General features: G+C 38.1%; 4 protein-coding genes across 5 annotated transcripts; 1 reads left to right on the top strand and 3 right to left on the bottom strand.

Moving 5' to 3' along the window:
* Nucleotides 1–417: 417 nt before the first annotated feature.
* Nucleotides 418–870, bottom strand: LOC133304000 (E3 ubiquitin-protein ligase Os04g0590900-like). The gene has a single exon (XM_061503970.1). It carries the CDS (start codon nucleotides 868–870, stop codon nucleotides 418–420), a length of 453 nt encoding a protein of 150 aa, XP_061359954.1.
* Nucleotides 871–2441: 1571 nt separating this feature from the next.
* LOC133303998 (uncharacterized) lies at nucleotides 2442–3069 on the top strand. Its single transcript, XM_061503968.1, has one exon. The coding sequence runs from the start codon at nucleotides 2529–2531 to the stop codon at nucleotides 2868–2870; it is 342 nt and encodes a 113-aa protein (XP_061359952.1). The 5' UTR covers nucleotides 2442–2528; the 3' UTR covers nucleotides 2871–3069.
* Nucleotides 3070–11824: 8755 nt separating this feature from the next.
* Nucleotides 11825–12298, bottom strand: LOC133303999 (E3 ubiquitin-protein ligase Os04g0590900-like). Its single transcript, XM_061503969.1, has one exon. The coding sequence runs from the start codon at nucleotides 12296–12298 to the stop codon at nucleotides 11825–11827; it is 474 nt and encodes a 157-aa protein (XP_061359953.1).
* A 4314-nt stretch (nucleotides 12299–16612) lies between these two features.
* Nucleotides 16613–21323, bottom strand: LOC133303997 (chlorophyllide a oxygenase, chloroplastic-like). 2 transcript variants are annotated; one of them, XM_061503966.1, is made up of 9 exons: nucleotides 21188–21323; nucleotides 20527–20751; nucleotides 20184–20288; nucleotides 19771–20046; nucleotides 18982–19129; nucleotides 18599–18783; nucleotides 18379–18491; nucleotides 17556–17850; nucleotides 16613–17131 (listed from the first exon to the last, which is right to left on the bottom strand). In XM_061503966.1, exons 1-9 carry the CDS (start codon nucleotides 21260–21262, stop codon nucleotides 16949–16951), a joined length of 1605 nt encoding a protein of 534 aa, XP_061359950.1. In that variant the 5' UTR covers nucleotides 21263–21323; the 3' UTR covers nucleotides 16613–16948. The 2 variants fall into 2 exon arrangements, with proteins under 2 accessions (XP_061359950.1, XP_061359951.1); XM_061503967.1 differs by lacking the exon at nucleotides 21188–21323 and adding an exon at nucleotides 20849–21163.
* Nucleotides 21324–21404: the final 81 nt, after the last annotated feature.

The following is a 21404-nucleotide window of genomic DNA, read 5'->3' as shown; positions in this document are numbered from 1 at the left end:
TACTTGATCTCTCAAATTTATTTTTTTATTGAGATGAAATTTACTGCAAAATATAAAAAACTTTATGAGAATATAATTGAGAATAAAGTGACAATTTAATTATAATTCTCATAACTTTTAATTACTTTTAAATCAATTTAATGCTCATATTTACCCTTAATACATAGTTAATTAGAGACTCATCGTGCGTCTTAAGAAGAAATACACATAATATACTCAATGCACTTTTTCTCTTGAATGCTCAAAAGACTTTTTCTTTTGAAAGACTACAAACCTTTTTCTTGAGTGCTCACCCACTCACTCTTTGAAGAAATACTCAAAGTATGGATTTTATAGATTTTTTCTTAAAATCAATTACTAAAGAAAAATATCAAGATTATCATAATTTACAATAAAGTTGCTCTACAATTTGAAAACTTAATCAACATATGTAACTTGACACCGACACAAGGGACGAGAGTAGGATTGATGAGCGTTACAATACCGAAGCCATTGGGTAAGACAATCTTCATGAAAAACATGCGAGCATTTGGTGCGGACAAGCTTTGAATTTGATCCATCGCCCAACTCCTCCAAACAAATAGAACATGTCTCATCCAAATTAGAAGAAGCATCGTGATTGATTGTGACTTTTTCCAAGGAATTCACAAGGGTTGATATAGACACGCTCTGGTGATCAATATTATGTTCGTCATATTCCTCACTAAGGCCAGTGGCAATGCAAACTATCACATCCATTTGCAATATGTCACGTCCTTCAATGTTGCCGATGATCATATGTCTTGCGCGTCGACCTACAGCAGGTAGAATTGAGTCCAGGGACTCGGAAGATATAGGAACAGAGGAAAAAGTGTCATGCAAATACTCCATAGTACGACTTTGAGGGTCCATGATTTTGAAATCATCGCAATCGCATAAGATGCTCCATGGAATCAAATAGGACTCGTGGAATGAGGTTGTGGTGGGTATTTCATGGTTTGATGAGGGATAAATTGCGTTTCCGCAGTAAAAATTAATATAGAAGTATTGGCCTAAAGGAAAGTTTTGTGGAATAAAATGTTGAAAGGATTCAACAATATGGAAGTGATTAGAGGACTCCATAAATCGAAGATGTAAAAACTAAGCGCTTTAACACTTACGTCTCTAAACAAGAAATAAATTGTGAACATTGTTTGCTTGGTACTGTGCTGCTTTTATATAGCAAAATCTTCAAGATTCAGATCGATTTAGGAAGATTTAAAATAAGATAATTCAACTCTTAGTGAGATCGATAAGCAAAAAAAGAAGAAGAAGTAACTAATTAATGACAATTTGCTTATCTTTCTTGCGGAGATATTAAGAAAGTTCACTGGACCAAGCATAATATATAGTTAAAGAAATCTTTTAAATTTTTATTATAAATGATCTCTTAAAATTTTATTTTATCTTCACATAAATATGTTTCGTTGTTTAAATGATTTACAGACGATCTTGTGTTTTTAAGAAACAAATCTTAAATAATTTATACACTAAATCCATGAAATTATAGCCTATATCTTTGGAGAGAGTTAGAGCAATAAATGCGGTATGTGGTTAAATACAGTAATTTAGATGATATTTAGGGAAAGCAAAAATTACATTATATCCCCACAAAATCTTTGTCGTACGATCGAATCTAATACCAAAAATAGTGATATCTCATACAATTTACAAGACAATGCTTTTGAGTTGTGAAAACTCAAAATTATGAACCTCTTCTATCTCAAAAACATTTTATCTACATTTTTATCAAAACTCTCTCAGCAATTATCTCTTTTATTTTCATTATCTTAATTCAAAACAATTTTTGAATAAAAATATTTAAACCCAAGATAAAATAATACTTAGCAAGCTCTCAAATAAAAGATAACTGTACTACTTTTCCCAAGGTAAAATAAACATAATTATTTACAAAAAATAATAAACATAAGAGATAGGATATTAATACTATCAATTAGTGTTACTATCAATATTACTACCAAATTATTTCACCGTTAGATTGATTATGTTAATTCAACGCTTATATTTATTTCTACCTTTATATGATAATGATTCCTCATGTTTAATATTTTCACATTAAATATGAGATATCATAATCATACAAAAGTGAAAATAAATATAAAGTATTAAATATAAAAAGTAGAAAAAATATTTTTTAAAAATTAAATCAGAAATGTTTGATCAGCATAATCAATCTAACGATTAAATAAATTGATAATGACATGAATTGTAACATTAATTGATAATAATAATAATAATACCAATAACCTATCTCTAAACAAGAAGAGAATTGGACGAAGTTACAGCCAATAAGACCTAGAAAGATAAAGGGCAAGAGGCCCATATCATAGAAGCCCACACCGCAGAAATCGCAAGAAAGCTCCAGAGAAAGTGAAGCTTCTGCTGAGCTTAAAGTATCAACCTTAACCTATTTCAAAAAAAAAAGTATCAACCTTAACAGCATCACTGTAGAGAAAGAAAAGAAAAGAATAGCAGTGAAAACACGAGTCATGTTCTTCTTCTTTGTGGGAGGGTTAGAGCAACAGGTGCGGCAGGTGGTGAAATCAGGTGTGGGCAGGTGCATCAACTGTGGTTCGCGCGCTGATATGGTGGAGTACGACAAGGTTCTCAAGCTCTTCTTCGTTCCCGTATGGCGTTGGCCCGGTAAAGAGCCTCTCTTGTATTGCGACAATTGTAAGTTTTTGTTTCCTCGGTCTTACTCCCTGCCGCCCAACGCTGACGCCGGAACGCCTCTGCCGCCGGCGGTCTCTGATGCCCTGCGCTGCCGCTTCTGCGACCGGGTGGTGGAGTCCGACTTCAGATTCTGCCCTTTCTGCGGCTCGGAACTATAGAGAATTTTCTTGTTGAGGGGGTTTTGATTGGTGTCGTTAAAAATAAATGTATATGTTTGTTTCGGAGGGGTTTTTAAATAAATAAAATAAAATGTGATCGTTATGTGATTATTTTGGGGGGTTTTGTACCTTGTTTTGTTATATAATGATAATGTATTTTTTATTTTCTTATTGAAATAGAAAATAGTTTGGGAGCTTATATTTGAATGAATTATAGAATTTGGGTCTTAATTAGGGGTTCAGGGGTGTTATATATATTACCAAATGTAAGTTGAATTTAGGATGTGGAAAATTGTTTTGGACTGTGGACCGTTTGGTAATGTCAATGAAAAGCCACAACGATTGTAAGTTCTATAATGGCTCATTCAGTATTAACATAATTCAGGAAAAAAAGAAAGCAAGTGATATTGCAACCCAAACTAGTCAGGAATTCTGAAGTAACATTGCATTGTGTCAATAAAGAAACCCCTTTAATCAAGAGGGAGGTTAAGGCACCAGCTGAAACGGTGAAGACATCACGGGGGAAAAATGACTTTGATACTGTACACAGAAAGTTGAAGATAAAAAAGAGTAGAATCCTATCATTTTAGGAATGGACAGTCTCAGATCACTATATAAAAGTTCCCGGATGGCCTCGTAGCAGCAAGGTGGTCCAAGAGCCCTGAGTTAAGAAAAAAAAATGCTCTTATTGGATCTAAGAAGCGTTACTGAGTGGGATAAAAAGCAGTGTTTAATCAAAGTAGCGTTACGGTTCAGTTTGCTGAAAGGGTAGTTGCTTAGCTCCTCCCTCCAACGCATCTCTCCACAGCCTGTACCTCACTCCAAGCTTGTCATAGGATACCGGGAAATTCCACACATTTTCTCTTCTGTTCATCCGCTCTTGCTGCCCAACCACTAGCCGTAGATCCTCGTTTAAAACCTTAAGTAAGTGAACACCAACACATCAATGAGCACAAGTTAAAGATACCATTGGATCATAAGTTGGCAAAATTCATCTATTAGAGTCATTGACATGCAAACACAAAATATAAGTAAGTTGTTAATCCAAAAAATGTTGGGAACTCGGTTCCCTCAAGCTCGGCTCAGGTGCCTTTGCGGAAGTCAGTCAATGAGATCCTCAATCTCAGATCTCGGCAATACCTCGGCCTGAATTTCACTAGGTCGGGCAGCGCAGCGGAACAATCAAAAACGAAAAATCAAAACAGGAGAGAGAGAGAGAGAGAGAAGAAGAACACAATCAGTTTTAACGTGGGAAAACCTTCTCCAATGAAGAAGTAAAAAACCCACGGGACCTAGTTCAAATCAAAAATCCACTATGAAAATAATGGTTACAACGAATCAAATACACCAATGTGGTGGTTAACTCAACCTCTCCAACAATGGTGATAATCAAACTACCCTAGAGATGTTTCACACAAACTCTCTCTAGAGATCTCTCAAATGCAAAGCATAAAGCTTTACTCAAACAATCAAATAATTTTTCTCTAAAATATGTTCTCTCAAAACTGACCTAGCCTCCACCCACAACTAATGAGTATATATAGAGGAGGTGGAAATTAGGGTTAGGGTTTTTAGGAAACCCCTCAAATGGGTTTGGGCTTAGCATTGAAGGAGGAAGCCCAACAAATCTCCCCCTCCGACTTCAATGCGTCGGCTTCAGCATCAACCCGGCTCCTTCACAGCAGTCTTCAAATTTTCTTGCTGGAACCGGCTTCGTCATCATGTCGGACCAATTTTGGTCAGTGTGCACTTTGACGAGTTCGAGCTCTCCACCTTCCACCACATCCCGGATCCAGTGAGACCTCACATCAATATGCTTAGTGCGGGAGTGATAGGTCGAATTCTTCGCAAGATGGATTGCGCTTTGATTGTCACAACCCAGCTCGTACTTGTCTTGATCATGGTCGAGTTCCATGAGAAACTTCTTCATCCACAGCATCTCTTTGCTTGCCTCAGTAGCGGCAATGTACTCAGCCTCAGTTGTCGATAGTGCAACACATTTCTGAAGTCTTGATTGCCAAGAGACAGCTCCTCCGGCAAATCTCGTCAAATATCCTGTAGTCGACTTCCTCGAGTCGGCGTCTCCCCCTAAATCAGAATCCGAGTAGCCTTTCAACTCGGCTTTGCCTTCTCCAAATCGGAGACATAAGTCGGTCGTACCTCGGAGGTACTTGAAGATCCACTTCACTGCTTCCCAGTGCTCTTTGCCAGGGTTTGACAAATACCGGCTTACCATTCCAACAGCATACGCCAAGTCGGGTCTAGTGCAAACCATTGCATACATCAAGCTTCCGACGACGGATTGGTAAGGGACCTTCATCATCTCATCTTTGTCTTCATCAGATCTCAGACATTTCTTCTGGTTCAGCTTTATGTGTCCGGCTAGGGGGGTGCTCACTGTTTTGGCTTTGTCCATGCTAAATCTCTTCAAAATCTTCTCAATATATTTCTCTTGACTCAGCCACAGTAGCTTCTTCTGTCTATCTCGGATGATCTTGATTCCGAGAATCTGCTTTGCAGGGCCGAGGTCCTTCATTGCGAAGGACGAGCTCAACGCCTTTTTCAGGGCGGCTATCCTCGATTTGTCTTTCCCTACAATAAGCATGTCGTCAACATATAACAACAAGATCAAAAAACTCCAGCCTCATACCTCTTCACAAATACGCAGTGGTCGGCTTCAGTCTTCTCAAACTTATGATCAATCATGAATGATTCAAATTTCTTGTACCATTGCCGAGGAGCTTGCTTCAAGCCATAGAGGCTCTTCTTCAACCGACATACCAAGTCTTCTTGGTCTGGAGCTTGGAATCCTTCAGGTTGCTCCATATATATTTCTTCTTCTAAATCATCGTGAAGAAATGCCGTCTTCACGTCCATTTGTTCTACCTCGAGGTCCATCGAAGCCGCCATGGCTAACACGGTTCGGACCGAGGTCATTTTCACCACAGGAGAAAAAATCTCCTCAAAATCAACTCCTTTCTTCTGATTGCAGCCTTTCACTACAATCTGGGCTTTATCTCGACTTTTGCCCGTTCTCTTCATTCTTAATCTTGTAGACCCATTTATTCTTCAGAGATCGTCTTCCTTTTGGCAACTCAGTCAGCTCATAAGTCTGATTCTCGTGTAGAGACTTCATCTCGTCTTGCATTGCCTTTTTCCATTCTTCTTTCTCTGAGCTCATCACAGCCTCATCATAACTCTGAGGCTCACCGTCTTCAGCAACAATGGTGTATTCATCAGACGGGTATCTTGTAGAGGGTCTTCTTTCTCGAGTTGGATATCTCGGCTGTTCTTCAGCTTGAGAACCCGGTTCATCATTCTCATCCCGGATCTCATCATCAACTCGGACCTCAATGTCTTGGTCATCTTCAGCTTGTTGTTGATCATCATTTTCTTCATTTTCTCCCCTTGCTTCAGCTCGGACAGGAGGGATGGATTCTTCACGTCTGACAGTAACCCGGACTTTGGGCTTCGAGATGTCATGAATGTTCTCATGCTCATGAAAGATCACATCTCGGCTTCTCACGATCTTCTTATTGATTGGATCCCAAAGTCGGAACCCGAACTCACATCTCGGCGAACCAAGATAGATGCATTCTTTTGTCTTCGTATCGAGTTTTGCCCTTTCATCTTTAGGGATATGCACGAAAGCTCGGCATCCAAACACCTTCAATTGATTATAGGCCGCTTTCCGACTTGTCCAGACTTCTTCTGGAATTTCTCCTTCAAGTGGCCGTGATGGTGAGAGGTTGATCAAGTCAATAGCGGTTTTGACGGCTTCTCCCCAGAATGATTTCGGCAATCCGGCATTGGATAACATGCTTCAGACCTTCTCTTCAATAGTTCGGTTCATCCTCTCAGCCAGTCCATTCAACTGTGGAGTCTTGGGGGGCGTCTTCTCAAGTCGCATCCCGGCCGCTCTGCAGTATGCATCAAATGGGCCGCAATACTCACCACCATTATCAGATCGGACCACCTTCAATTTCTTGCCAGTCTCCCTTTCAACCATAGCATGGAATTCTTTAAATGATTGAAGTACTGGTCTTTAGACTTCAACAAATACTCCCACACTTTGCGGGAATGGTCATCAATGAATGAAACAAAGTACTGAGCTCCTCCAAGGGATCTTTCCGACATGGAGCAGACATCAGTATGGATGAGGTCAAGAATATACCTGCGTCGTCTAGGTTGATCCGGTCTCACAAAAGAAATCCGGTGCTGCTTTCCAGCTAGGCAATGCGTGCAACTCTCCAACGCTTGGTCTTTCAACCCGGTCAGTAATCCTTTCTTGTTCAGGATCTGTAGCCCTTTCTTACTCATGTGGCCGAGGCGCTTGTGCCATAGCTCCAAGCTAGGTTCATCTCGAACAGAATTGGCTTCTCCACCATTGATATTTCCTTGCATCACGTACAAGGAGCCTTCTTTCTTACCTCGGGCCACGACCAAGTTTCCCTTGGCCAGCTTCCATCTCACACTACTGAAGTAGTTCACTAACCCGACATCATTAAGTTTGCCTACCGAGATTAGGTTCAAACGCATGTCAGGAACATGCCTCACATCTTTCAACACAAGTCGGCACCCGACATCCGTGGTCAGAGTTACATCACCGACACCAACAATCTTGCTGGTCACTTGATTTCCCATCTTCACGACTCCAAAATCACCACCTCGATAAGAGGAGAAAAAACCTTTGTGGAGTAACGTGGAAGGAGGCACCAGAGTCAAAAATCCAGGTGCAGTCATCATATGCAACATTCAAATAATTATCCTCACTTAGGAGGAATATATCGGCATCAGGGTTTGCAGCCACCGCAGTGGTGCTCTTGTCTTCCCTCTTCTTGGGAATAATCTGATCCGGCTTCACAGAGCCGTTCTTCTCATCATTTTGTAGGGTCCAGCAGTCTGGCTTCTTATGGCCTGTCTTTCCATAGTAAAAGCACTTCAACTCATATTTCGGCTTTGACCGACCTCTGGACTTGTCTCGTCTGTCACGATCTCTACCTCAGCTTTTGCTTCTACCGCGGGAGTCGACCTTCCCTTTGTTCTCAGCAATATTGGCCTCAGACGTACTCGAAGTACCTCGTTCTTTTCTCCTGGATTCTTCGCCCAGGAGGCTGTCTGTCACGACATCCATCTTCAATTTTCCATCTGGAGTCAAGTTATTCAGGGTCACCATCAGAGTATCCCAGCTTTCTGGCAGCGAGCTCAACAGCAGCAATGCCTGCAATTCTTCATCAATTTTCATATCAGCCTTTGACAGCTGATTCATAATACCTTTGTAGGTGTTCAGGTGTTCAATCATGCTCATGTCGTCCTTGTATTCAAGCTTAACAAGTCGGCGGACTAGGTGTGCTTTGTTCCTGGGAGTCTTCTTCTGTATCATGGACTCCAGCTTCGTCCACAACTCATACGCGTTCGTGAATTCGGACACGTGCTCAAAGAGGCTTTTATCAATATATTTCTTGATTGTGGCTACTGCCTTCCGACTAAGGATCTCCCACTCCTTGTTTTGCCTGTTGGTCTCTCATCAAGGATAATGGGCTCATGTAAATCTTTGCAGTAGAGATGATCTTCCATCATCGGTCTCCAATAAGTGAAGTTGTCTGCGGTTAACTTGAACATATCTCCATCATGAGTTATGTCACTGGTCTCCATCTCGTCTCCCTCAGAACCCGTCGAACTCGGGCTCTGATACCACTGTTGGGAACTCGGTTCCCTCAAGCTCGGCTTAGGGGCCTTTGCGGAAGTCAGTCAATGAGATCCTCGATCTCAGATCTCGGCAATACCTCGGCCTGAATTTCACTAGGTCGGGCAGCGCAGCGGAACAATCAAAAACGAAAAATCAAAACAGGAGAGAGAGAGAAGAAGAACACAATCAGTTTTAACGTGGGAAAACCTTCTCCAATGAAGAAGTAAAAAACCCATGGGACCTAGTCCAAATCAAAAATCCACTGTGAAAATAATGGTTACAACGAATCAAATACACCAATGTGGTGGTTAACTCAACCTCTCCAATAATGGAGATAATCAAACTACCCTAGAGATGTTTCACACAAACTCTCTCTAGAGATTTCTCAAATGCAAAGCATAAAGCTTTACTCAAACAATCAAATAATTTTTCTCTAAAATATGTTCTCTCAAAACTGACCTAGCCTCCACCCATAACTAATGAGTATATATAGAGGAGGTGGAAATTAGCGTTAGGATTTTTAGGAAACCCCTCAAATGGGCTTGGGCTTAGCATTGAAGGATGAGCCCAACAAAAAAAGGGGTTGGAACCCATTTATTTCAATGGAATTGTGTGTTAGCTCAAATCATATTGATCTATATAGGCAGAGAATTGTGTCTTAGATTTGTAAAGACTTATTAGGAGTGTTTTTCGCATCCTCTTTGGGCTTAAATACACCAAATTTATAAGGATATCTACAATGAAACTTGGTTTATCCTTTTTCACACAATTAATTATGCATTCACGATTTGAAAAACACTCTTACCTGTTCTGCAAAATGCTTCCATAGATATTGCGTTAAAGGTATATGCTTAAGCAAAGGAGCAAAATCCATTGACATTCTGTATAGCAATCTTGTTTTTTGTTTTGAGGATGGTAAGCAGACATGAAGTTGGTGCAGGTGCGTGGCACACTGATTGGTGCTTCGTCCCTCCAGTTTCCCAGGCTTTGAAATTCCAATGGTTGATAGGACCATGCAAGGGGGTCGAAACTCCATATCAATTGGATAGGGATCCCAGTATCCTTGCAGACCAGATGCAGGTGTCAAAAATTTCACCAAGCTGCATGTTCAAATTCATGCAAAGAAACTAAGTGGCCTAAAATTTATTACCTTTTAATAAAATTTGGAGAAAAAAAAAAAAACTCTAACACAATGTTGCTTATTGCTTGAACGAAAATTTCAATTTACGAAATAATGCTTGTGAAAACTCAAAAGTTTTCAATCTTAGAGCCGGTAAAACGGGCTCGGCTCAGCAGGCCAACCCGCCAAATGGGGCGGGGCGGGCTGAGATTTTCAACTCATCTCAAAAGCGGGACGGACTCATTTTTTGGCCGGTTGATGGCGGACATAAGCGAGGTGGGTCAGTGTAAAATAGACTCGGGTTGGCAGGCCAACCTGTCAAACGAGGCGAACTGACTCATTTTTTTGCGGGTTGATGGTGGGGTGGGGCGGGACGGGCCACCCACTTTGCCACCTCTAATCTCAGGTCATAATTATTTTATCTATATTAAATTTTATCAAAACTCTCACACAATTATCACTTTTTAATAAATAAATAAAAAACCATTGAATCCATTTTTTTGTCTTTTCGATGTCTACTTTTTGTTACCGTTGTAGAAAAAATCGAACCCTTTTAATAAGCCCATTGTTAGCAAGCAACGACTTCCAAATCAGCAACTAATTATCATGTGGCGCTTTCTAAGCTAGGAGATAATTTATAGTGGACTGAGACTACCATTTCTTTGGTGGTCTCTTAGTGTAAATGGAGGGATAAAATAGGAAAAAAAAATCATAAGGGTAAAAAGGGAAAGAAGAAATTGATGATGTGAGAGGGAGCACCAGATCATTTGGTGATCCTGGACCATAAAAAATATTTTCCTAAGCTAGGTGCAAACTCACGACTACGGTGATTGTACGCAACCTTTTCTACATCATCCTTGTCTATAGGGGTATAAATTGGTCAGGCTGGGCTGGACTTTGGCCTTCCTGACCTAAGCCTACGTAAAAAAATATTTAGCCTATCTGGCCTATTGACCTACTAAAAGCTTTATTTATAGGCCAAGTCTGGCCTATTTTTAAAAATTAGAGAGCCTTATATGGCCTAAAGGCCTTGTAGGCCTCCCTAGTGAAATATTTTTAAAAAAAATTTAAAATATTTTTAACAATTTTTAAATCGCTTGACATTATAAGTCTTTAACGTGTTCATAAATTGCTGCATTTTTTTACACGAGATATAATTTTCACTAGTGAGTATTAAAATTTTTACAATAGTAAAAAAATAACTATAAAAATATACCGAGCAAAGTTCCATTCATGCATGCACTAGTACTTCTCGTATTTCATAAAAAATGACAAACAAGAAAGAGTCAACATAATATCACAGCTCTATAATGTATATCATATACCCTAAAATAAATATTTTATTTTATTTTATTTTATTTTAAAAGATTAAATAGGCCAACCTACAAGGCTTTAGGCCAGGTTTGACAAAATTAGCCTATGCCTACTTGTTAAAAGGGATAAGTCTAAGTCTACTTTACTTTGGGCTAAGTCAGGCTCAACGTAGGCCGGACTGTAGGCTGGCCTGACCCATTTACACCCCTACTTGTCTACACCAGTTTTTGTGAAGAATTTCTACATATTCGAGCTTTCTTTCCTAGTTGTCTAATTACTTTCAGACATCACGCGAGCAGTTACGAAAACAACATCATCATCCACATTCATAATCTTATTGACAGACTCCGTAATGACATTTTATAGTTCATCATATACATTAAAACAAACAAAAATACAAAACAAAAACAGAACAAGTAAAATCATGAGTATTTCCCTAAATAGAAACATATTCTGTACAATTCATCTGTTATTTGGTGAATAACAAGCTTTTCGTAATTTTCTTATCATAAAGAAGGGTCCAATTTTTTTTACGCTTTGCAGTACACTGAATTTGTGGCCCGCCTGACAGTGTAATACACTTACATAGTTACATCACATTCATTGCATTTAAGAAACAGATCATGGAAAGAAGAATAGTTCTTTTTGTTGGTCATGATGAATTCAAGAGGGGTTGAATTTAGTTTATGGAAAATTTTGCAATTTAAAAACCTAAACCCTAAAATAAAGAATAAAGAGAAGAAGAGACACAGGAAAACCTTCAACAGGAGGAACAAAACCCACGATCCAATTAAATTTGATTACAATAAAGTTGTTATACAATTTGAAAACTTAATCAACATATGTAACTTGACAACGACACAAAGGACAAGAATAGGATTGATGAGCGATACAATGCTGAAGCCATTCGGTAATACAATCTTCATGAAAAACATGCGAGCATTTAGTGCAGACAAGATTTGAATTTGATCCATCGCCCAGCTTCTCCAAACAAATAGAACATGTATCATCCAAATTAGAAGAAGCATCTTGATTGAATGTGACTTTTTCCAAGGAATTCACAAGGGTTGATATAAACACGCTCTCGTGATCAATAGTATGTTCGTGATATTCCTCACTAAGGCCATTGGCAGTGCAAACTATCACATCCATATGCAATATGTCAAGTCCTTCAATGTTGTCGCTGATCATATCTCTTGCGTGTCGACCTACAACAGGTAGAATTGAGTCCAGGGACTCGAAAGATAGAGGAACAGAGGAAAAAGCGTCATGCAAATATGCCATAGTAGGACTTTGAGGATACATGATTTCGAATACATCGCAATCATATAGGATATCCCATGGAATCAAGTAGGACTCGTGAAATGAGGTTGTGGTGGGTATTTCATGGTTTGATGAGAGAGAAGCTGTGTTTCCGCATTGAAAATTAATATAGAAAAGGACAGTTTTCTGGAATAAATTGTTGAAAGGATTCAACAATATGGAAGTGATTAGAGGACTCCATGAATCGAAGATGTAAAAACTAAGTGCTTTTACTCACTGAACAAGAAATAAATTGGGAACGTTTGCTTAGTACTGTGCTGTTTTTATATAGCAAAATCTTCAAGATTCAGATCGGTCTAGGGAGATTTAAAAATAAGATAATTCTACTCTCAGTAAGATCGATAAGCCAAAAAGGAAGAAGAAGTAACTAATTATTGGCAATTTGTATAAATATGTTTTAAAGATAATCTTTTAAATTTTTATTATAAATGATCTCTTAAAATTTATTTTATCTTCAGATAAATATGTTCCGTTGTTTAAATGATTTATCGACGATCTTGTGTTTTCAAGAAACAAATCTTAAATAATTTATACACCAAATCCAAGAAATTATAGCCTATATCTTTGAGTAGAGTTAAGAGCAATAAATGCGGCATGTGGTTAAATACAGTTAGTAATTTAGATGATATTTAGGGATAGCAAAAATTACATTATATCCCCACAAAATCTTTGTCCACCGATTTACAAGATAATGCTTCTTGATAGTATATATATATATATGGTTAGTGTGTATCTGTTATATAGTTAGAGTATCTGTTAGTTTCTATTACAAACTGTAACTAATTCAATATCCACGTGCAGTATAGCTGTATCACTGTAAATACATGTATATACACTGTAATCAAGATTCATTTTCAATACCCAACTGTGGTGGCTCAGTTGATAGCATAGGGACTGAGTGGTGGGAGAAGACCTCAGTTCAAATTCCACCAACACTATCTGAGGAGGGGCATAAGTATTGTAATCATTGGACTCGCACCCGAACTCTAGATTAGTCCCATAGACGGCTCAAAGAATCGAACCCGTGAGAATACCGGAAGGTTCTGATTCGTGAAGATCGGTTTCCAAAAAAAAAATCATTTTCAATAATACAAGATTTCGAGTCTTCTGATACCTTTCACTTATGAGTTGTCAAAAATAAAATGCCAGATAAAGAGCTTACAATATCACGCTTAAAACAACCTCAATATAGAGAAAAAGAAGAATAGAATAGCGGTGAAAGAAAGGGTGAAAACTGTTGGTTTTGGAGATGAAAAATATAATTGAGAAATGAAGTACAAGTTTATTGATGCATAACAATACAACTTATAAAGAAAAATAATAAAAAGAAACTGCTCACGACTACATAACTTCCCATCAATAGAAAAGAAAACTGCTCACCTCATAACTACCCATTAAAGCAGAAAAGTAATTGCTCACTACTTAACAACTCATTAAAACAACTCCTAAATAATTAAAAATATTGCAGTTTCTAAAGCATGATTTCTAACACTCCTCCTTGCTTTTGGAGCTGCAAACACCAATCTTCTTCCTTAGATTTTCAAATTTGCTTGCAGGTGCACAAATGGCTACATTTCATTTTTGATAAATATTGGACAGCAACCTTGTTCCACGAATTGGTGGGTCTGGTGGGTCATCTTCTAACTCTTCTTGCCAATGTTCCACTCCTTGCTCTTTGCTTATTTGGATGAGAGGACTTGATTTCTGCTTACTCATGGATGCCTCTTGTGCTTGTTTCCAGTTCCACTTCTTATCTTCATGAAAATAAACATCTGAGTGGATCAACTGATGAAAATAAACATCTGAGTGGATCAACTGCAGCTTATTGGAGGCTCTCCAACTTGACTTAGGAAATGAATTTCTGTTTCGTTTGCCAAATTGAAAGGCATTACAATTTGCAAAGGTTGGTAAATCATTTGACAGCTCCTTCTTCATCAACAACACATTTGAGAGGTGACAATGGTCTAGTCTCTTGTGCCAAGTCTCAGTCACATTCTCCTCTGTGGAAACAACAGCTTGCTCCTCCTTGATTGGTGCAGCTTGCTCCTCCTTGATTGGTTCAAATGAGAAACTCTTGCCTCTCATTTTTGCTTTGATGATTTCCTTTCCATTCTCATCGTGAATGAGACAAACTCTATTTTCGAAAAGCACTTTGAATCCTTTTTCAATCAATTGGCCAACACTCAATTGATTTTGTTGAATTTCGGGTACAAAAAGGACATCAGGAATAAACTTTGTACCTGAGCAACTTGTATTGCAACAGTCCCCTTTCCTTTGACTGAAATATAATCACCATTGCCTATTCTGACTTTGGTGATATTGGTTGGCTTTAAATTTTTGAAAAGCTCCCTGTCATTGGTCATATGATTTGTGCAGCCACTGTCAATCAGCCAACTCTCACTCTCTCCGCTGCTTGCAAAACACGTTGCCACAAAGAGTTGATCCTCCTCCTCCTCCTCCTCTTGATCAGCAACCTTAGCTTCTTCCTCTTGCTGTTGATTTTTGCTCTTGCATATGACTGCTTCATGCCCTATTTGATTGCACTTGATGCATTTAGCATCAGGTCTTTGCCAACATCTGAATGGAGGGTGACCCATTTTGCCACAATGCTGACAAGGTGGGTAACTTTTCTTTTCACCCTTTCCTTTGTTGTAATTAGTTTGTTGGCTCTTGGCTAGAAGAGCACCTTCAACAGCATGATCTTCCCTCATCAATCTTCGTTGCTCTTGGGCTTGGAGAGCATGTAGCACTTCTGCAAAAGTAATTTTAGACAGATCTTTTGTGTTCTCCAACGAAGCAATAGATGCTTCGTACCTCTCTGGCACTGTTACCAGAATTTTCTCAACAATTCTGGAATCTGCAAAATTACCGCCCAGTAACTTTATCTTGTTGGCAATGCCCAACAATGTGTCTGAGTATTCCTTGATTGTTTCAGACTCTTTCATCCTTTGAATCTCAAATTCCCTCATTAAGTTAAGCACCTGCATGCTTCGAATTCTTTCATCTCCAGCATATTCTGCCTTTAGATAGTCCCAAATTGTTTTTGCCGATTTGAGAGTCATGACCCTAGTAAAGACGGTTGTGGAGATACCAGCAAAAAGGCATGATTTTGCCTTTGCTTTTCGGTTTTTTTTCTCCTTATGATTCTTGATCTGGGCCATGGTGGGATTGTCCGGCAGAGGAAGGACTTCATAATCCTCTTCTACAGCTTCCCAAAGATCCAAAGCCTCTAGGTAAGCCTCCATTTTGACGGCCCAAAGATCATAGTTTTCCCCATTGAAAACTGGAAGAGCTGCTTAGGAAAAACTTGATTCAGAATCCATTCTACAGGTCCCGTAAGAAAAGGGCTCTGATACCAATTGTTGGTTTTGGAGATGAAAAATATAATTGAGAAATGAAGTACAAGTTTATTGATGCATAACAATACAACTTATAAAGAAAAATAATAAAAAGAAACTGCTCACGACTACATAACTTCCCATCAATAAAAAAGAAAATTGCTCACCTCATAACTACCCATTAAAGCAGAAAAGTAACTGCTCACTACTTAACAACTCATTAAAACAGAAATAAAAACTGACTCCTAAATAATTAAAAATATTGCAGTTTCTAAAGCATGATTTCTAACAAAAACACGAGCCATGTTCTTCTTTGTGGGAGGGTCAGAGCAACAGGTGTGGCAGGTGGTGAAATCAGGTGTGGCCAGGTGCATCAATTGTGGTTCGCTCACAGATATGGTGGAGTACGATGAGGTTCTCAAGCTCTTCTTCTTTCTCTGATAAAGGTTTTGAGGTGCATCAATTTTGGTTCGCGCATAGATATGGTGGAGTACGATAAGGTTCTCAAGCTCTTCTTCGTTTTCTGATAAAGGTTTTGATTGGTGTTTGTTAAAAATAGATGTACATGTTCGTATCAGAGGGGTTTTAAGATAAAATAAAAATAAAAAATGCAATCGTTGTGATTATTTTGGGGGGTTTTGTACCTCAATTTTTCTTGTTGAAATGGAAAATATTTGGGAACTTATATTTGAATGAATTATGCATTTGTTCATGTGAATTTTGTGTCTTTACTTATGATTCTATTCTAGAATTTGCGTCTTAAAATTAGGGGTTAAGGGGTGTTATATATGCCAAATGTTACGTTGAATTCTCAGAGGTGGAAAATTGTTTTGTACTGTGGACCAATTTGGTAATATCTAGCTATGAGAAGCCACTATGATTGTAACTTCTAAGTTTCATGATGGCTCATTCAGTATTAACATAATTCAGAAAAATAAAATAAAATTGTAACCCAAACTAGTCAGGAATTCTGAAGTAACATTGGATTGTGTCAATAAAGAAACCCCTTTAATCAAGGGTGAGGTTAAGGCACCAGCTGAAATGGTGAATTTATCACACGGGAAAAATGACTTTGATACTGTACACAGAAAGTTAAAGACAAAAAAGGGTAGAATCCTATCATTTTACAAAGGGGCAATCTCTGTTTCACTATATAAGAGTTCCCGGATGGCCTCGTAGCAGCTAATCTGGTAACCGGTCCTTGTAATGCAAGGTGGTCCAAGAGTTCTGAGTTAAGAAAAAAATGCTCTTATTGGATCTAAGAAGCATTACTGAGTGGGATAAAAAGCAGTGTTCAATCTGTATTCAATTCTATTTGCTGAAAGGGTAGTTGCTTAGCTCCTCCCTCCAATGCATCTCTCCACAGCCTGTACCTCACTCCAAGCTTGTCATAGGATACTGGGAAATTCCACACATTTTCACCTCTGTTCATCCGCTCTTGCTGCCCAAGCACTAGCCGTAGATCCTCGTTTAAAACCTTTAGTAAGTGAAGACCAACACATCAATGAGCACAAGTTAAAGATAACATTGGATCAGAAGTTGGGAAAATTCATCTATAAGAGTCATTGACATGCAAACACAAAATATAAGTAAGGTGTTAATCCAAAACAATGGGGGGTAGGAACCCATTTATTTCAATGGAATATAATAGCAATTTAATCAATAATCAAATTTAAAAAACTCAAATCATATTGATCTATAGGCAGAGAATTATGTGTCAGATTTTTAAAGACTTAATACCAGTGTTTTTGTCATCCTCTTCAGGCTTAAATACCCCAAATTTATAACTATATCTACAATGAAACCAGGTTTATCCTTTTGAGGCATTGACTTCTCTTTCCTTTTGTTTCCTCCCTCTCACACAATTAATTATGCATTCACAATTTGAAAAACACTCTTACCTGTTCTGCAAAATGCTTCCATAGATATTGCATAAAAGGTATATGCTTAAGCAAAGGAGCAAAATCCAGTGACATTCTGTATAGCAATCTTGTTTTTTGTTTTGAAGATGGTAAGCAGACATGAAGTTGGTGCAGGTGCGTTGCACACTGATTGGTGCTTTGTCCCTCCAATTTCCCAGGTTTTGAAATTCCAATGGTTGATAGAACCATGCAAGGGGGTCGAAACTCCATATCAATTGGATAGGGATCCCAGTATCCTTGCAGACCAGATGAAGGTGTCAAAAATTTCACCAAGCTGCATGTTCAAATTCATGCAAAGAGAATAAGCGGCCTAGAAATTTATTATTTCATAAAATAGAGCATAGACTTCTAAACAAAAAAACTGAAATATTCCTTTCATGCACAATTTGAATATGAAAGCATGACACTTATATTATGATATTGGGACAATGAACCTCGAAAAATTATCACTCCAATGCATTTACCATAAAATTGTTTAAAAAAAAAAAAAACCTTCTAAGAGTGCACTGTTATAACAGATTGACTATATTATTAACCCATTGAGTCCTCTGCATGACAAAATTCAAATTCTTCATTACTCATATTCCTTTTTGTCTTTCCCTTGATTGAGGAGTGTTTTCTAGAAGCCAAAAAATTCAAGTGAAATTGGAGGTAGAGGGAATAAGTTTTGGATCAATTTCAAATGAGCTGAACCCAAACATTCCCAAAAGACATTTTGTTCCCCTCATCACCGGAATTATGCAATGTTTACTTCTTTTGAACCACTATTGCTTTCAGTTTTAATGGTATAAACCAAACCAACCTGGGAACACTCCATCCCTTAGCGAAAGTTGAAGTGTGAGTAAAAGGGGCATGTGCAAGATCCAAAAGGTTGTCCAAAAGTAACCCATGTTCAATTGGAAGTTCCATGACAATCTGTCACATGTGAAGAGACAACAAGTAAGTATCAATCATAAAATTGTTATTCTTTCTTCTTGCATCGCACACAATACCTATTGGGACAGATTACATTCGTAACATACCTCAGCATGGATTTCGAATCCAGAAGGAGGTAGTAAAGATGGAAGTGTGGCTTTTGGGGGCTCATTGCCAGGCCAAATCCAGATCATACCCTCTTTCTCAAAACATGGAACTGACTTTATCTTCACATTTAGCAATCGAGTAGATGGCATTTTCTCGCATTTTCCATCAGTGGTATATTCCCAACCTGATATCCAACCATTAAGTAATTTTAGATTCTGTCAGTTTCATTGTACATAAACCTGGGGGTTGTGTCATGTGATGTTACACATACATTATGTACAAGTGCATATAACTCATTTCTAGGATATAATAATGTTACTGAAGCATAATTGTCCCGAGGAAACAGCATCGAGTTTCATCATTTGTTCCAGTGAGTACTAACCATGGTAGGGGCATTGGATACGACCCTCATTTACAGAACCAAGGTGCAGAGGACATGCTCTGTGTGCACAGGTATTCTGGACACATCCAGGTTTCCCATCTTCCCCTCTAAAGATAACCCACGGTTCCTCAAAACATTCTATTGGGATCTGAAATAGAAAATGAGTAACACACTTATGAGAATTCACATTCAAAGTAGAGTAACTTCTGTAAAACCATAACTTTCTAGAGGACTGCTCCTTATCAGACATGGCACCCACTAACCCCAAAGAAAATAATAAAGGAGGAAAAAGAAAAGGAAAAATAGAGAAACTAAAAAATAAAAAGTGAAAACATTTTCATTTGCAACAAGTCAAATGTACTACAAAATGGCATTTTAGTACCCTCACACAAATGCCACCTGGGCATAAAAGAAGCAATATCAATCAAAATATATTTTCAAATGCTCATCTATTTTACTCTGTTAATTGATGAAAGACAATGTTCTAATATCATATCATAATGGTTTCCAGTTGATTTGTATTAACTGAAATAGATGACACAAATATTCTAAGTATATGATATAAAAAATAAAGGGGGCGAACCGGAGTAGTGGTAAAACTGTTCCTTAATGACTGAAAGGTCATGGATTCGAATTCAGGAAACAGCCTCTTTGCAATGCAAGGGTAAGACTGCGTACAAGGATTTTCTTCACCCCACACTCGCTAGTCAAGTTTAACGGGGAGTGGTTTCAATGGTTTCGGTTTCATATGATATTAAAAATAAAATAAAAAAACAGATTTTGACTTACCATGGTATCATCGTTTAGGTCATTAGAGAAAGCAACAGGATACCAAAAATTCTTCAAGTGCGGATGGTATGACTGAACTGGACCTGATACATTCAAGGTTTTTCGTGGCCGCTTTCTCTTTTCAGTATTTACAGAATTAGCAGAAGTACTAGGAGACAAGGATGTCTGAGCAACTTCAGCTGTGCTTCTGTCTTGCAACAGCCTATCATTTACCAATTCTTCCATGTAAGCTAGTTTATCTAAAGCAGTGGAAACCCTTGCTTCAGATATATGGACCTGTTGTTATTCATCACATTACAAAAATACAGTGACTGATTAATGACTAATGGAAAATTTTCTGCCAAGTTAGACGAACCAAAGACATCTCAGTTCCAAGTTGTTTTAACTAGTCTGCTGCTGCTAATATTCTATACCTGTCTGTGTGCTTCTGTTAATTCTCCCTGCAACTCAGCTAGCTCCTTTTTCATGGTGCCAATTGACTTAAATTCACGAGCTAGAGGATTAAGAACTTCAACCACCTACACCCATGTTTTATGGAGGTATAAATCAACACATGGTGGGATGCACATAGCTCATTAAGTGAAAAAGGGAATAAACAAACAAAACCTATAGTGTAATGACATTCTAATCTGATCCAATGGCCAAGTTTATAAATGTCCAAAATTCATAAAGACAGACCATCAACAATCACCATAATCCATTCAAGCATCAAATTTGATTCCAAAATATATAAAAATAACTGAAATAAGTGGAAACCTTTTCATGGAGGAGCATGATGGTAAGCACATCTTGCCGAGCTCGCCAATCACAGTACTGAATATCATACCTAGCCACTTCTACGGCTTGATATACATCCAAAAACTTCCCTTTATACTGTGGGACTTTAGATCTTGGATCCTCTACATCAAAGAGCGCACCCCATGCATTTTTCTTCTCTACTTCTCCAAATACAGCAAACACTCCAAATCTACCTTTCAAATCCTGAAATTTGACATGACCAAAAAAATGTTAAGTTAAATGTAGACCCCTATGAAGGAGAAACTTGCTACATTAACTGCGCATAAATGTAAATTAATACCATGCATTATGATGCAAACCACAGCTGAGCTAAAAGCTAAATAAATCCACCATGCCAAATTTTCATCTTGAACTCAATTGCATGCCCAAAAAAGAACATAGAAGAAAGAAAGAAAAAATCAAAATTTTTGTAAAGTATATTAGGATCAACAAATTTTCCTCTATGTCTAGAACTTAACCTGTAAAACAAATGAAAGCACATACACCCTCAACACAATTACCAAGTAACTTAATGTCATTAGAATTCAGTTTCACCTTAAAAAATAAGTACACAACAAAGGCACAAAACTCACTAACAGAACAATGAGAAAAGAGAAAAAAAAAAAAAAAAAAAGGTTACCCTTTTGGTGTCAAGCTTGGTTGCTCTACAAAAGATTGGTAGAGTAAGAGCTGAAGCAGTGGCTATGGCGTTCATGGCGGTGCAAAGGTGAGTATTGTCTGAAGAGAGGAGAAGAGAAGAGAAAGAGAAAGAGAAACGTAAGCAAACATTAACGAATGAGATTTAATATGAGGATTTTTGTTGATAAGAGGTTGGTGTTTCGCGCGATCTCCGTTTG

The sequence above is a fragment of the Gastrolobium bilobum genome, unplaced genomic scaffold (assembly GCF_033153095.1).
Source record: "Gastrolobium bilobum isolate Gb01-03AN ecotype WA unplaced genomic scaffold, APGP_CSIRO_Gbil_v1 utg15340, whole genome shotgun sequence".
In the NCBI taxonomy this organism is placed as follows: domain Eukaryota; kingdom Viridiplantae; phylum Streptophyta; class Magnoliopsida; order Fabales; family Fabaceae; genus Gastrolobium; species Gastrolobium bilobum.
The sequence above is the reverse complement of the archived record's forward strand: the minus strand, read 5'-3'. Positions and strand labels throughout refer to the sequence as shown.